We start from the raw sequence: 17,604 nt of genomic DNA, 5'->3' as shown, positions 1-17,604 counted from the left end.
CTGCAATTGCCAACTGAAGGAATCATAAACTGGCAGAGGCTGTCAGGCCAGTGTTCTCAGGTTAACCAGTGGGTACATGTTGTAAAAGGAAGGATTTTGTTCTTTGTTTTTGTACCCTATCCACTTCTGGAAGGGATGGGATATGACATTTGTAAAGCACACAGTATAAGACCCAGCAATTAATTCAAAATAAGTAGCAAAGATTAAGTAGTAAGCAATTTAGCAAAGGAAAAAATTATGTTCAGAAACTCAGAATGATCATTTCTGAGCATCCTCATAGTCTAAGCACAGGGTGAAACTTAATGGTTGTAAGCTTCATGGGAAAATAAGACAAACATCCTAGATTCTTGAGAGAAAATTTTTGCTAGCATATTCCACTGAGAGCCACTGTGGAGTCCTTAAATACTTGAGCAACATAAATAACCATTTTAAAGAAATTAAACTAGCATGTGGCTATTTTTATAATAATAACTACTGAAATGGAAGCCTTCATGTAGAATTAGAGTAGTTTCCTACTAAATCATTGTTCAGACAATTAAGCGAGCAATGTGCACTGGGCACATAACTGTTCCATGGTAACTGAATAAACTTGAAAAGACCTATATATTCAATAAATAACAAAATAAACATCATCTTTGCCATCTGTGTTTTGTGTATAGAGCAAATGATCTTTCACAACAAATAATGTGTGCCACAGCTGTCCTCTTCTAGTAACACCATCCCTGGCTCCTGCCTATGGTTCCCACCATTGCTTTCTGGCAGGGTTTTGGCAAAGGCTAATGGCAGGGATGGTGCTCTGTTATGCGGTTGGAAGATGCTGAGCGGTATTCTATAAAAGGGGCACTGTAGCTGTGCTTCTAAGCAGAGCCAAAATGTCCCTGAAAACAAAGTTTGAGCCACTCAGCACTTGAATCAACGCAATGAAACTCTTGACAACATGACCCCTTGAATTGCAGGCACAGTGGTTGAGGAGAGCAATGGTTCTGATGAGGTGGAGAAGTCAGATGAAACAAAGATGTCCGAAGAGATACTGGCTTTGGTGGATGAGTTTCAGCAGGCCTGGCCTCTGGAAGGCTTTGGGGGAACACTAGAGATGAAGGGGCGGCGTCTGGACCTGCAGGGAATACGAGTACTGAAGAAAGGCCCCCAGGATGGAGTAGCCAAGAGCTCTTGTTATGGAGACTGCAGAAGTGAAGATGATGAAGCAACAGAATGGGTAAGAATTTGCCAGCTCACAGCTGAGGAGAAGGCCCCATCAGGCAAGCACAAGAGCCTGAGTTCAGTCCCCAAAGCCCACATTAGAAAGCCAAGCATAGTGGCATGTGCTTGTAATGCCAGCACTAGGGAGGCAAAGGCAGGAGAATATCTGGCTTGCTGGCCAGCCTGTCTAGGCTTATCAGGAACTCCAAGCCAAGGAAAGACCCCATCTCAAAAAACAAGATAGACAGCTCCTGAAGATGTATACTTCAAGTTGTCCTTGACCTTCACACCCATGCATACCAGTGTGTACATAAACACACACTTGAATATACATACACACACATGCATCCACACATACACAAACACAAAATTATACACAGAGTTCACCATCTTAGTCCTCATAAAATGTATCCAAGTCTTTGGGGAACTCGTAATATGCGCATGTGAAGGTTTTGGGGTATGTGGCTCTACTGTACTCCACATTCCAGGACACTGTTCACACTGGAATTTTCCAGGAAGCATTTCACTTATATAAGCATTACTGACTTCTGGGAGGTGAGGGGAAGTGGGGTGGGTATAAAGTACCCTCAAAGCCACGGACTTGGCACAGATGAGGTGCTTCTTTTTAGTGTCTATGTACTCATTAAGACCAGATTCTTTTGTACATTTCACTGCCAATTTTTCATTTAGATCTTTAAAATTAAACTTAGCCAGATGCAGTATACACCTGTAATCTTGGCACTCGGTAAGCTGAAGCAGGAGGATGACGTGAGGCCAAGAATTCAAAACTAGCCTGGGCAACAGAGTAAGATTGTTCAGACTACTACTAATAATAATAGCAACAACAGTAACAATAAGCTTAAGGAAAAACTTAACAGGACTGGATTTTGGAAGATATTTTTCCTTTTCAAACTATATATTTAAAATGTTTTCATTGGCAACTAGGGGAATATCTCAATGTATAGAAGCGCTCTATTCTAGTGCACTCATGGACCCTTCCCCCATCTCAAGTACTAGCCAGCCACAGTAGCACAAATATCTTGTCCCAACGTTCCCACAGAGAGAAGGAGACAGAGACAGGAGCAACCCCAGAAGCCCTCAGGCCAGCTAGCCTGGGCTACACAACAGTGAAGAGACCCTATCCCAAACCAGGTTGCAAGGCAAGTACCAAACCTGGAAGGTTGTCCTCCGCTCCCAACACACAAGCCATGCCGTGCATGACCTGAACCCGCCCACACACAGACACAAATGAGTGCACACGTACTCACATCTCACACACACACAGAATTGAACCACAATAATACATATTTATGGTGTAAGTATATATAAACATATTTATGTCTCCAATGGATATTTCCATATGTATATAGTGTGAATGTGCAGTGATCAAAACAGGGTAATTAGTGTATCTATCCAGTTATTCTTTTTACTAAAATATTCTTTGAGAATTTCATATGTATATATATCTTGATCATATTTACCCACTAACTCCTATAAGACCCACCACTCTTTTTTTTCCCCCTTATAACCCACCCAGTCCTGTTTGGGTACACATACCATAATGAGAATGACACCATCTACTGGAATGTGTTGACTCCATGTGGTGCCATACCTTTAACAAACACTGACTCTTCCTCCCTCAGAGGTTACCAGACTTCTTCAGCTAGGAATGGGGGTTGTGAGCCCTTCCCCTCATCCTAGCTGGGAAGTTGACTGGGTTGGTCTCTATGAAGGGAACTACAGCTTCTCTGAGTGTATGATATAGTGGACCTGCCATTTCCAGAAGACCTTGTTTTGCTCCAGCCCTTCCTGACCTCTGGCTCTTAGTCCTTCTGCCCTCTCTTCCTACTTGTCCTGAGCCTTGTGAGGAGAGGCTGTGGTACAGTTGTCCCACTGTGGCGAGCACTCCTTGTGTCTCAGCCAGTTCTTAGTTTCTGAGTCAACCACCATTCACTCAGTACACAAACTCCTCTGATTCAGTCTGAGAACTGCACTAATCAGTGGGTATAGAGATAGAAGTTTCAAAGGCATTTTGATACTGTATCCATTTAGCAGAATAATAGTAATGGGTTCCCCCCACCCTACCTCCAGGAATCATGGATTCTTGGTCAGATTTACAGCACAGGTATGCATTCTCTCCTGTAGAGCAGATCTTAAATCCAGTCAGATAGCGATTGGTAATCCCCATAGTATCTGTGATAGTACTGCACACATGAGCATATCCTCCCATGCAGGCTGTTATTCACAGCTGAATAAAACCATCAATGACTTTTTTCCTTGAATAACCTGCATGGCACCTTCTGTGCTATGAAGATAGCCAGTGGGGAGGAAGCGTCCCCCTCAGTGTCAACTTGACTTTTCCATGTCCTATGAGCAAAGTGTAGGGGGTCTTCAGAAATAGGATCTTGTCATCAAGTTCTGGTGGACTAGTTATCCCTAAAGCCCCTGAAATCTATAGTGAGGGGCAGCGTCACTCATGGGTACTCGTTTGTTTCTAACATGTTTTTGATTCCCAGATCACATTCCAGGTGAAACGTGTAAAGAAACCCAAAGGGGATCCTAAGAAACCTCCTGGGGAAAAAGTACAGTCAAATCAAGCAGAGAACGGACAGCGTTACCAAGCCAACTTAGAGATCACTGGCCCAAAGGTGGCGTCTCCTGGACCCCAAGGTAAGTGAGAATGTCTCAGGTCTCATTCTTCTTCCCGTCACTGTCTCTCTCATAAGGGATGTGTTTTGTGACTTAGAGCATTCAGATGAGAAGATGAAAGGACCACATCAGTCATTAGTACAAGAAACGTTTTCAGACTTTGGTTTTTAACCATTAACTGTTGGGGTTAAAGGTCGCTATCATACCCAGGTGACTTTTTTCCCAGCAGTTAAATGGTGGTGATAGAATTCCTCCTTTAAAAATGCCATATCCCTTTTTAAAGGAGTATTTTTACTATCTTAGACTGAAAGTTCGATTCATTAAAGTTTGTCTTATTTAACTTATTTAGATAAAAGTGCTGTTGAAAGCAGAGGGCAATCATAGAATGTATAGAATAGAATCTATTGAATGTATAGAATAGAACAGTTTATCCAAACCTGGGATGCACTTTAATAAGATATGCATACAGCACTACCAGTGTAACAAAATGTCCAGTCAGTAGCAGCCATGGAACAGCAAACATTAACGAGTAAGATTTTTGCTTATTGTCTCTAAATGTGTAGTACACAGTGAAAATTAACTGAGCGAATCTGAGGTTAGTTTGACAAGAGTAATCAGAGAAATTTAGAACATACCAATAATTCTTCTGTTAATGCACTCTAGGAAAGTTGCCTTGTAGACACCAAAGACATGTGCACAGAGATGTTGATTACTAGGAGCTCCTTAGCATAGTAACAGCTGATACCAGCCTAAACACTGCACTTTCCTAACTAGGCTACAGCATGTCTGGCATATGCTGTACAACAAAGAGACCACACAGCAGATGAGTAAAGACAGTTTATGAATGGCATAAGGATGTTTCCATCCTGTGAGTTAAACACACTGTTTTGTCAACTGTATTTTCCCCACATTTCAGTAGCTCTGAACATGAGATACAGAACACAGCTGACTGTATGTGACAGTTGGAAGGATTTTTTGTCATAAATTGTCTGAAGTAGTCCATCCCATGGAGTTGATGGCCTCTTAGCTCAGCTACCCTTGGCCTAGCAAGCAAGCATGTGGAAACATATGTAGAGAAGCAGGTGACCACAGCACTACAGACGTTCTCTGTGGGTCCTAAGAAAACTCCAGGTCATCTGTATTTTCTTCTTTGTGGCCTTTCCATTTCACAGATATTTTCTAATGATCCTATGTTACTTTAAAGAAGCCAAAGGCTTCTTACAAAGGGAATTTTAAAGCCAATGTGGCTGAGATTATATAAGAGCATTTCAGCAGGTGTGTGCTTGCTTGTGGTGCTTGAGGGTTGAGGTGCGGACCTTGCTCATGTTAGGAAAGTCCTCCACCTCTGAGTTACACCATGGTCCTGCTTAACCAGTTCCAAATAGTCTCAACGTGGTAGACCCAAGTGGGGCATTGAAGGTACATGCGAATGAAATCATGAAGCTACTTAATCTCCTTAATAGAGAATGTTCAGAATGGAGAAGGTACGAAAATACTATAGAGCGTTAGTAGCCCAGTTTTAATAAGTATGAATTCTGCCTACTGTCAGCTAATAAACTTCCAGTAAATTATGTCCAAGTTCTAAGGCATATTATTGAGCAAATGTTTGTAAACATGTGGGGAGAAATGGAGATCATTGAAAACCATAGTAAATAAACTAAGTACTAATAATAACATTGAACTAATTTCATTTCCTTTTTTGGCTAGGGCTTCTAAACTGGAAGACCAGGGAAGTGCCATAGACATAATGTAACTGGATTTCAGCAAGGCATTTAACATCCTCTTATGATATCCTTGTGAACAAGATGGAGAGATGTGGGCTCGAAGTTTCCCACTGCCTACAGGATAAAGTGCAGACTTCCTAGTGTGGCATTCAAGACCCTTTATAAACCAGCCTCTCTCCACCCTTCAACGCCACCTATGAAGCAGTCATGCTCTTATTTTACCCAAGGCCTTTGTACATGCTGTTCCCTCTGCCTGGAATGCCCTTATGCCACCTCTGCGTGGCTAATATTGCTCACCCTAAAACATGAAAGTCAAGTGCCCTTTTTCCCTTGCTACCTTCAGACAGAATTAGCTGCTCTTTGGTTTGTGCAACTCTTGGGTTCCTTTTCGAGCACTATGCCTTCACAGTGTAACAGTTTGCTTCTGTTCGCCTTCCTCACTAGCCTGTGAGCTGCAGAGCAGGCTCCCTCTTTCTGTGTGTACCCCAGTGTGTTACACAGTTCCCAGACCCTCATAATAGGTGCTCAATAAATATTTTTTCAAGTGAATTTCTTAAATATAAAAAGAAAGTGAGCTTTATTGTGAAATGTATGGTTTATTTAAAGTTAATTTGAAATTCCTCCAAATTGTTCTTTTTTGCTTTATTAAAATCTGAATCTAAATCCCTGCCTGTACCTCAAATGTTTTTCTCTTTCCGATAAATACCTACAGTGTAAAAAATGCTAAGTAGAACTAAGGTTCTCCATCCTGCCTGCCCCATCAGAAGCCCATCCGATAGACTTGGTTTTGCTCTTTCCTGGGGACTGATCTGAAGTGAAGGGCTCAGACTGAAAAACTGGTGCCTTTACTAGCACAGGAATTGGGCGTGTGTGTGTTAGAGTCAAGTAACCTGTGTCTGGGTTCTGACTCTGCACCATCCAGCCAGAAAACTGTGCCTGTTCCCTCCTGTGAGTAGTGAGGACAAAAGCCTAGTGAGGTTAGGAGTTGCAAACACTGAATTCAGCTTCTGAGCACACGAGACACTCTTGAAATAAATGGTGGCCTTACATTGTCATGGATCCCATCTTCACACTCTCCTTTGTAGCTGTGATTCTTCCAGGGGCGACTTTGCACCCATGGAACATTTGGCAGTATGTGGCGATATTTCCTGGGGAGGCTATGCTACTGAAATCTAATTGGTTGAGGCCTAGGTGCTTCTGAAATGTCCCCCAGTGCATTAGTGTCCCTAAACAAAGCATTATCCAGCCACAGTGCCAGCACTAGATGCCAGCTATAGAGATATCTGCTCCCATTAAGTCAGAGTTAACCTCATAAAATCAAAACCCAGAAGGATAAAAATTAAACGTGGTGAGAATGTTAATGTCTGAGAGTATCTTAATCCTTATTTCATGTTGACCAATTTCAAATACAACAAAGGATTCTGTTTTTATTTCATCTTTGAGAAGACCTTATTCAGAGAGGACTTTTCTTCCCATTGCCATGGATGATAAGATTTTAATTAGATCTGTTTGTCGATGGTGCACATCCTAAAGACAAGATGAAAAATGGGCACCACCAAACATAACAGTTTGGGTTATATCATCAATAGGGAAAACATTCCATTCCTTTGTACTGTGTGCATTCATGACATACTTTCCTTCCAGGAAAAAAGCGTGACTACCAGAGTCTGGGATGGCCCAGTCCAGATGAATGCCTCAAACTCCGCTGGGTAGAGCTAACTGCCATTGTGAGCACCTGGCTGGCAGTTTCTTCAAAAAACATTGAGTGAGTATCTTTCATGTGACCTTCCTCATGGAATTTCCTTACCCATGAACCACAAGGGTCTCAGCTGACTCCAGCGATGTCTTCTGTGTCATTCGTGGTTGAAGAGTCACCTTTCTGGTACTGTGGTCAACAGGGCATGGCCATTGCTACCCATGGCCTAGATGGACTTGGTCCATGCAGAGTGGTAAATGAACCCCCAAGGTGCCTTCATCAGCGCCGTGCAAGCTGTCAGAAGTCATGTGTAGCATAGTTCATGTTGATGGCCAGATCCTTCTCTTTAGAAATACAGAGGTCATTGCATAGACATTGAGCATTTTTAGGGGAAATTTAGGTTTACCAGAACCTGTAAAAATACAGCAAGCAAGGGGACTTTTGGTGACTTTCTGTCCTGAAAGTATTGCTGTTACCCTAGTTTTATACCTTGTTTTATAGTCATGACATACAGTAGTCAGAGTGACTGCTCCTAGAATGTCCTTCACCTCTGATGGCAGTGATCCCTCCCAAATTTGTATCTCCACACCAGACCACTCTTCAAAGCCCCAGGCTTATTTATACCCACCATGTCAAGAAAACAAAAAGTTTTCTTGCCCAGAATCCAGCTTTTTAAAAAAATTTTGATTTTGTTTCTCCATTTCACATTTTTTAAAGATTCATTTTATTTCTTAATGGTGTGTGGGGGGTGTGTGTGTGTGTGTGTGTGTGTGTGTGTGTGTGTATCTGTGCATGTGTGAATGCAGGTGCCCACGGAGTTCAGACAAGGGCATAGAGTCCTGTGGAGCTGGAGTTGCAGGAGGTTGTGAGCCACCTCACATGGGCACTGGGAGCTGTAGCAGGTGTGTGCTCTTAACTACTGAGCCATCTCTCCAGCTCTTCCATTTCATATTTTTAGCATACGTTCAGCTGTGTTCAAGCCAGAAACCTTGATATCATCCTTATACTTCTTTTCCTTATCCCTCAAGCCTCGTCTGTCCCCAGTTCTTACTGCTTCTACTCCTTGAGAACTTTTCAAAATTGCTTTTCTGCATCCACACTGCGCCTCCAGAGTGCCTCTGCTGTGGCACAGGCACATGCTTAGCTTCCTAACCAGACCTCCTGCCCTGCTCATTCTTGCCTCTGTCTGTCCCTGCCATGAGAGTTCTTTGGATGTGAGTCAAGCCTTCTTGCTCTGCCTACACCCCACCTCAGTCATAGCCTGCACACCAAGACCTTTGAGCTCTGCTGTTTCAGGAAAGCTGTCATAATCACCCTCCATATGAGTACATTTTTGTCGTAACTTACCACATCTGTAATCCTACCCCTTCCAAGACATGAGTAGCTATTGGTGAAATTATTAAGGCCACTCCACGTCGTTAAAAGGGAGGTTTATTTTGTGGGGTAACTTACAAATGAAGGGGTAGGTTGTAGGGTCTGGCAAAGGTATAGCTCAGTCCGGCGGTGTTCTCTGGAGAACTCTGCTCGGTCTACCTCTAGCGTCCAGAGTCCCGGAACCAAGCGAGCGACCTCCTCCCGATCCTTGGTCTTCCACTTCCTCCTCCACCCTGTCTTGTGGGCGTGACCATTACCGAAGCCTCAATGGGGCTTGGAACTTCCAGGCCAATGCTGGAATGGCTATCCACTACAAGTAGCGTAACAGCTGGGACTGTATATGTTTGCTTTATTATTATAGAGTTGGTATCTGATACAATACGTTGGAATAAATAATCAATGGAGCAATAAATTTCTCCCAAATATAAGTTAAAATTTTTAAATTTAAATTTCAAAGTAAAATTCGGTAGTGCCAAATTACCATATGTAGTACATATGATTGTTTGCACATTCAAGAGCATGTCCTTCTTTCCAGAAGGCCAGAGTTCAGTTTCTAGCACCCATATGGACCTCAAGGGTCATGAAGTCAAGTACTTGTGTTTGATACCCAATGCAATGAGTGTCTAGCTGTGTCTGCATCAAATTTCCTGTCTTTTAGATGACTTTTTCTTTGAGCACAAGTGTGCTTCTGGTGTAAAGGAAAAGGAGGCTGGAGGAACCATTGGGTGTCTGACCCCTAAAAGGAGAAAACCCACTTATTTCAAACCCTCCTTGGTGAGGCAGTACTATTTAGAAGTTAGATCCACTGATTGTCAGAGCTCTTCCCACCTACTTGGAATTTCCGTGGCTGATGTTGTCATCTCCATATTCCAGCATCACAGAGCACATAGACTTTGCCACACCCATACAGCAACCAGCAATGGAACCACTGTGCAATGGCAATCTCCCCACAAGCATGCATACCCTGGACCACTTACATGGAGTGTCCAACAGAGCCAGCCTGCACTACACGGGTGAGAGCCAGCTAACAGAGGTGAGTACTCAGCCTTGTTCAGACTGTGGTAATGTTAGCCGCCCAGTTTTGGTGTAACTGACAGCAGAAAGCAAGAGCGAGTGGCCAGGGCTCTTGTTGCTTTGCGGGGAGGAGGGGCAGTGGAGGGGAGGCACTGACTTAGGTGGCTTTTGGCTGAACCCAGTTCCTTTCAGGCCCCAGGACAGAGCTTGTGCCTTTTATGAGTGTAGCCAACATACCGCTCTGGGTGAGCTGGTCCCTGCCTCCCACAGAGGGGCTCGGGAGAGAAACATATTTTCCTGTTGACATTCTTAAGAAAGGTAGGAGGACTGAAGCAGCATATACCTAGCAAAGATTGTACTTCAAAGGAGAATTGGAGAACACATCACAGATGCCCACGTAAAGGATAAGTTAAATAAGATATATAGTGGCATAATTAGGAAAGATGTGGTAGAAATGTCATTCTGGTTAGTTTCATGTCAACTCGACCCAAGTTAGAGACATTGTAGAAGAAGGAGCCTTAGTTGGGAAATGTCCCCACCAGACTGCCCTGTGGTGCATTTTCTTGATTGATGTGGGAGGGCCCAGCTCACTGTGAGCAGTGCCTCCCCTGAGCTGCTTGTCCTGGGTGATGAAACAAAACAGGCTGAGCAAGCTATGAGGAGTAAGTCAGTAAGCAGCACCCCTCCATGGCCTCTGCATCAGCTCCTGCCTCCGGGTTCCTGCCCTGCTTAAGCTCCTGCCCTGACTGCCTATTGTGATGGAGTGACCCATGAGTTATAATCTGAAATACACCCTTTCCTCTGCAAGTTGCTTTAGTCGTGGTATTTTATCACAAGAGAAACCCTAACTAAGACAGATATTTGTTAGCATAAAGAAAATTTTAGAATATATTAAATGAAAATATAGATTACAGTGTATACACACACACATAGCAAATATCTGAAAAATACATTAAGGGTATTTATTAACAGTGCCTGTGTAGATAACGGAACTACAAGTGGTTTTGTTGCCCTTATTTTCTGGTGTTGCTATGACGTCTGTGTTTTATGTATCTGTAATTTTTATTAAGTGGAGAGGACCATGGGCTGTCAGAGTCATCTTAAGAGTGTCTTCCACAGACTGGCCCCCAGCGGATGCACAGCAGTGTCCCAGGAAAGCATTTTGATGTTATGCTCCACCACCCCTCTCAGAAGCACCAGCAGCATCTAAACTTGATCTCATTATCAGCCCTCTCTCTCACCTTCCATCTCCTTCTGTTCCAGGTATTGCAGAATCTTGGCAAGGACCAGTATCCACAACAGTCACTTGAACAAATCGGCACCCGAATCGCCAAGGTTTTGGAAAAAGTAAGTCCCCCAAGGTGACTAGTCCCCCTTTGACTTCTTAGTGGACTGTGGGTTCCCCCATGTCTCTCACCTCTTCTGCCTATGACTAACGTGACCAGAGGGCCAGGGTGAAGTGTCCCCACTCAGGACATCTCGGTCACTTTCCTAACTTCTCCATCACAGCTCGTCACTCTCTTCCCCTTCTTTGCCCCTTTCCTCTGCCTGGGTGTTGAGAGGTGCTGCTGGGAACTCTGGGACCTGGTTCAGGAAGTGAGGGAGGCAGTGTGTGGTGCTGATAGGGAGTACCCTGTGGAATAGCTCTACTATCCAGTCCTGACGCATATTTACAATGCTGCATTTCCTACAGCTCAGAGAAGGTGCCTGAAATCTTAACTTTTCTACTTCAAGAAGAGAAGTTATATTGTTAATTTGATTGTAGCTAAGAATATGTCGGGTACTGTCTGATATTGCAGAGGTTATTTATAACAGTGATTAAGAAAAGCAGCTCACTTCAACGTGAATATGACAGATGCAGTAACAACTGCCTTGCTTTGGGTATCACACATGGGATTTACCCATTTATAACAAAAGTGGGGCACAGATGTGATCTATAGACCCAAATAAATAAATGAATAGTAAGAAGTAAAGATTGCTGAAAGTGCTTGAGATGGACCCAGAAGGCACATGGGAAATGGAGGCAGAAGACAGGCTGTGCTGGCCATTCTCAAATATGGCCATAGAAGTCCTCTGCCTGACAGGAAAACCTGAGTGGTACAGACAGCAGTTCAGTAGTGACACAGACTCAGGACCACCACATGGAAGGGGCAGCCAGGCCCGCCAGAGAGCACATAGCAGGAAGACCCTGCAGGGGCCAATTTAGTCTAGACTTCCTGGCATGAATTTAAAAAATAACATGAAACAACTGGCTTTATGAGTCAAGATCACAGAGCAAAACTAAAAATGCAGGGAGAGGTTAGCAAAGGGTGTGAAAGCAGGATCCTCCCCCTGAACGCTAGCGAACAAGAGAGATAGTGACGTGAGGGGTGGTAGATTGGAAGAAAAGGGAGGGACAGGAAGGAAAGGAAAACCAAAGAGATAATCAAGAAAAACAGAAGAAAACGTAACAGGAAAAAAATGTAATCCAAGAAGAATTAAATAGGACTTAGCAAATTCTCATATTTCTATAAAATATGTCTAGTTAAAAGGGCATGTTATGTGATAGAGAAACTGATCCAAAACAGCTAGCAACAATGCTTATCCAAGCAAATTATTATATTTTAATAAAGCAAGAGGGACTCATTGACACTTACCTCCTGACACAGCAATTTAGTCTGCAGGAGAGATCGCCACATTTCAGAACAAATGCATCCTGCACAGGATAAAATGCTGCTGAGTTACTAGTCGCCTTACACAAAGCAGGTGTCCACAGATCCTTGTCTTCATCTAAAAACACTAACAGGCTGGGCGGTGGTGGCACACGCCTTTAATCCCAGCACTCAGGAGGCAGAGCCAGTGAGTTCGAGGCCAGCCTGGTCTACAGAGCGAGATCCAGGACAGGCACCAAAACTACACAGAGAAACCCTGCCTCGAAAAATCCAAAAAATAAATTAATTAATTTAATTTAAATAAATAAAAAGACAACAGACCACAAGTGTGAGTGTGAGCTCACTGAGAGCAGGGCTACAGCTTAGAATCTAAGCTGGTCTGGAGGATGATGAGGAGCCCAGGACTGATGCTGATCTGGAGGAGGAGGAGCCCAGGATTGATGCTGATCTGGAGGATGATGAGGATCCCAGGCCTGATACTGATCTGGAGGATGATGAGGAGGAGCCCAGACCTGTTGCTGATCTGGAGGATGATGAGGAGACCAGGCCTGATGCTGATCTGGAGGATGATGAGGAGCCCAGCCAAGTCTGATGCTGATCTTGAGGATGGTGAAGAGCCCAGGGCTAGTGGAACTGAGCCTCAGACTCCCACTCTGAGCCAGCAAGTCTGCAAGAACAACTCAGCTAGGCTTGGGAAAGCTAGAGAATGAGATGGCTGGCAGAAGGAGGAGTTGAAAGAGAAAGCAATGGCATATTCAAAAGAATTACAAACGAAAGAAATTATTCCAGATGAAGACAAAGGAAGAGGAAACACATGCCAGCATGCTGGATAATACCTATGGAAAACAGAACACAAACAGAATCAGTCTTTTCATCAGAAGGAGGCAGAGCTGCAGGTGGAGAACCACAGGGTTTGGAACATCCTGGGCTGCACTGTGAGTTCAAGGCCAGCATGGGCTAGACAGTGAATCTTTGTTCCAAAAATACAAACCAGAAGTACACCCAAAAAAAACAACAGGAAATGCCAAAAAAAAAAAAAAAAGGAAAAGTTGAAAAGCTAGATATAAAAGAGAAAAAAAAGACCCAATACCCATATAATAGGAGTCCTCAAAAAATAAATAAATAGATGGATGGATGGATGGATGGATGGATGGATGGATGGATGGATAGATAGATAGATAGATAGATAGATAGATAGATAGATAGATAGATAGATAGATAAGCAAGCAAGCCAACAGAGCCAGGCAGATCTCTGTGTGTTCGAGGTCAGTAAGCATTGTCTATAGAGCGAGATCCAGTACAGTCACCAAAACTACACAGAGAAACCCTGTCTTTGGGGGGGGGGGGGAGACAGAGCAATATTAAAATTATAATTTTTAAAAACATTCCTGAAAGAAAAAAGTTTGAAACTGTATCTTGAAAAGGCAAATCCTCCGGGCTAGCCAGAGCTATATAGAGAGACCCTGTCTCAGCAAATAAACTACATAGAGAGATCCTGCCTAATAAATAAAGGCAAATAAATAAAAAACTAAAAAAAAAAAGCTGTATGGCAGTGACTCACGCCTTTAATCCCAGCACTTGGGAGGCAGAGCCAGGTGGAACTCTGTGAGTTCAAGGCCAGCCTGGTCTACAGAGCGAGATCCAGGACAGGCACCAAAACTACTCTGTCTCGGAAAAAAAAAAAATACTAAAATAAATGTGTCATACCATATACTTGGGGAATTTAATCAAGATAGCCAATTCTAAAACATATTTAGTAAAATTATATTTTTAATTACTACTCTGCAGGGTTGGGGATTTAGCTCAGTTGGTAGAGCACTTGCCTAGCAAGCTCAAGGCCCTGGGTTCGGTCCTCAGCTCTGAAAAAAAAGACATAATTACTAGTCTGCCCTCCCACCCCATGTGTGTGTGTGTGTGTGTGTGTGTGTGTGTGTGTGTGTGTATACTTTAGTACAGACATGTACACCATACCAGTGTAGATGTCAGAGACAACTTCCAGGAATTGGCTCCTGCCACCTTGTAGGGCTGAAGTCAAACTTAGGTCTTCAGTCCTGTACACAAGTGCCTCTTCCTACCTCACTTGTCTCTGGAAGTCTTCAGAATAGACTTGTGTTGCTAGGTTTTCGACAAAGACTCAATTCCAGAAGGCAAAGGAGCAATATTTTTAGGAAAAAACTGTGAGCCTTGAGCTACCAAGTAGAACATGATATAAAGTCCATATGCAAATGATAATGGGCTTGCAGAGACTTTTGCTACCATGCACCCCTTCTGAGAAGCTACCCATGATGGATTGTGCTCTAGACAGCCTAGATAACCTTAGTAGCATTAGTAGAAGGGACTAATGTCAAGCCTGGTGTCTGCCTGCACAGCTTGAATGCTCTATGGAAGCCACTGCTGTATAATGGCCCATCCTCTGAAAATACAGGTATGCTACAGCCATCAAGAATAGACTGAGCAGGGAAAGGTGCATAGAAGGTCAGAGCGGTGTGCTGATTGATTAGTAGGTACTAGTTAGAATTGAATACCTTTGCTAATGTAGAAGAAGGAAGCATGTAAGGAAAAGTAAGCCAATAGGATGTAACCCACTGTGAGGTATCATCACATATTATCACTGGGATTAACTAAGGCATTACAATACAGGTACTCTATGAGCTTTCCTAAATACCAAAAGAAATACAGAAAAGGATTGAGTAAAGCATATATACAGGAAACACACACACACACACACACACACACACACACACACACACACAGGTACTTGCAGATGCATTCAGGGATTGGGGCAAACTAATTAGTCATAGCCATAAATGCAAATGGGTTTACCTTGCCTATTAAAAGAACAAGACTTTTCAGAGTGGTCAAAATGCATAAGCAGAGGTTGGAGAGATGACTCATTGGTTAAGAGCACTAGTTGTTCTTCCACAGTGCCCAGGTTCAGTTCCCAGCTTCCACATGGCCACTCATCGCTATCTCCAGTTCTAGGAACCCTGATGGCTTCTTCTGGCCTCCATGGACACCAGGCATACAGGAAAAATAACCATAGCTTTTTATTATTATTATTTTATAAACACACCCATAGGTAGTGCTGAGTTCAGAACACACCTACATAGGAATTAATAAGATTTAAAATAAAAGATTTTAAATGGACAAGGCCTACAATGTAAATACAGAATCCACTGAAAACCACAAGTTTAAGGACACAGGAAAAGCGCCAGGTTCTTTGTCAGTTGCTGGAGGTGGTGGTGCAGCTCTCCAGGCGTAGTACAGAGAGCAGCTGCTCCTCTGTTCACGGTTCTGTCCTCACAGCTGCACTCACCTGAAGTCACTCGCTGCAGAGGCAAGACACCGAAAACCACTTCATGCACATATTGGACGCCTCCTGGAAAGGCTGCAAGAGCTGGCCAGGCTCCAGCTGCAGTTGTCTCTATCTTAGCAAAGAGCGTACATGACTCAAGGCTCTGTCCAGAAAATATGTAGCCTGCCTTTAATCCTCCACATCCACCTTCAGGGTAGCAATAGTGAGATCAGTTGTGCCTCAGCAGAGTTTGTGGAAACCAGAAGCCGTCTTATGATGCTGCATAAAGAAATGGCAGCCCAGAATTCTATGCCAGCAAAAGTACCCTTCAGAAGCTGAGCAGAAATGAAGATGTGGTCAGGTGGTCAAAACCTGAGAGACTTCTCCACTAGCAGATTGAAACTGAAATAAAATGTAAAGGGACATCTGTAGGAAAATATCTCAGGTAGAAGTATGAATATACAAGAAATGAATACCAAAAATTAAAATCACAGTGACTATTCAAAAGAATGATTGTAGCACCTGAGCAGCTCACCCTTGTGGCCATCTAAAATGCACAACAGCACTTACATAGGGAGGAGAGAGCGCTGAATGGGGTTTAAAGCCCCCCAGTTTAACTGATGTCAGTAAGATTGTAAGAGTAGTAATTTATATGTTTTTTAAAATATATGTTTTAAGCCATAAGCTAACTACCTTTTTGGTTTGGTTGGTTTTGTTTTGTTTTTTGAGACAGTTTCTCTGTGTAACAGCCATGGCTGTTCTGCTAGAACTCACTTTGTAGTCCAGGCTGGCCTCAAACTCCCAGAGATCCTCCTGCCTCTGCCTCCCAAGTGCTGGGATTTAAGGCGTGTACCACCACCACCTCGATAACTACCAAGATTATTTTAAGATACAGCTTAGTAGATGGAAAATGCAATAACACAAAAGTGTCTGATTAAATTGAAGGAAGTCTAGAAAGATACAAGCATAGAAAACATCAAACTAGTAATACAGACACAGATGCATCAGGAGATGAGTGCAAAGTCAGAAATGAAAGTCACGTGTGCATCAGCTTTTTAGACCCAGCTATGTGCTCCTTAGAAAGGACACTTTAAATATTTGAATATGAAAAGGTTGAAAGTACAGATATAAAAAATAACATCATGCAAATGACAAAAAGGAATTGAGTATCACTGCATTCTTATATCAAGGAAACATTGAGATAAAAAGCATTAATGGAGTTAAAGTGTTACTTCATAAGGAGTCTATAGCAAGCTGGGTCATGACCCCCAAAAGGTGTCCATATCTGAATCCCTAGAGTCTATGAAAGTTACCTTAGATGAAAGGGGGTATTTTGCACGTAAGATTTTCAGAATTGAGAGATGGAAAGGTTATCCTGGTTTATATAGGAAGACACTGTATGCACCCACAGATAGTCTTCGAGGAGGGAGGAAAGAGGAAATATAACTCAGGTACAAGGGCCTGTGGTACCATGCCCACAGGAGCATAGGCAGGAGTGCTATGATCCCCAGACAAAGAATGCTATCCACCACCAGAGGCCGAAGAAAGTACGAAATGGTCCCCCTCTTGGTCAGTGCAGGAAGCTCAGACCTGCTGAGCATGGATTTGCAGTGATGCTGATCTGGGTTTCTTGTCTCTAGTACTGTGCAAATAACAAAGTTCTGTTTCATTAAATCAATAAGCTTGAGTCAGTTTGGTACAGCCATAGGAATCTACCCAGTACAATGTAGAAGAGCCCTATTAACTGTATCTATTCATTAACATGACTCTGAAATACATACTGTGTAAACATGGACTTACCTAATCTAGGTAGGTTTTAATATGCATCACATAATAGCTGTAAAACAAGCAGAAAAAATGAGTGGTTATATACTTGACCCAGGTGACATGTGCAGAGTTCTTTCCAAGTGCCTAAGAAAGAGGATCATATACTGATTGATAGAAAGAAAAAAAAAGCTTCAACATCAACAGCATTCCAAAGTTTGAAATCACTTAGGATAT

General features: G+C 43.0%; 1 protein-coding gene across 6 annotated transcripts in view; it reads left to right on the top strand.

Annotated features, from left to right (window-relative positions):
• Positions 1-17,604, top strand: part of Ttc17 (tetratricopeptide repeat domain 17) — a 103,775-nt gene that overhangs the window by 58,620 nt on the left and 27,551 nt on the right. For 4 of the 6 annotated variants that reach the window (XM_036183670.1, XM_036183674.1, XM_036183672.1 and 1 more), the window contains 5 exons: positions 957-1,216; positions 3,717-3,870; positions 7,218-7,338; positions 9,517-9,676; positions 10,921-11,004. In XM_036183670.1, coding sequence (XP_036039563.1) covers positions 957-1,216; positions 3,717-3,870; positions 7,218-7,338; positions 9,517-9,676; positions 10,921-11,004 — 779 coding nt within the window. The other 2 variants (XM_036183676.1, XM_036183675.1) reach the window with 1 other exon arrangement.

Source organism: Onychomys torridus, chromosome 4, assembly GCF_903995425.1.
Source record: "Onychomys torridus chromosome 4, mOncTor1.1, whole genome shotgun sequence".
NCBI classification, from domain to species: Eukaryota; Metazoa; Chordata; class Mammalia; order Rodentia; family Cricetidae; genus Onychomys; species Onychomys torridus.
Note: the sequence above shows the minus strand (reverse complement) of the source record. Positions and strands in the feature narration are given on the sequence as shown.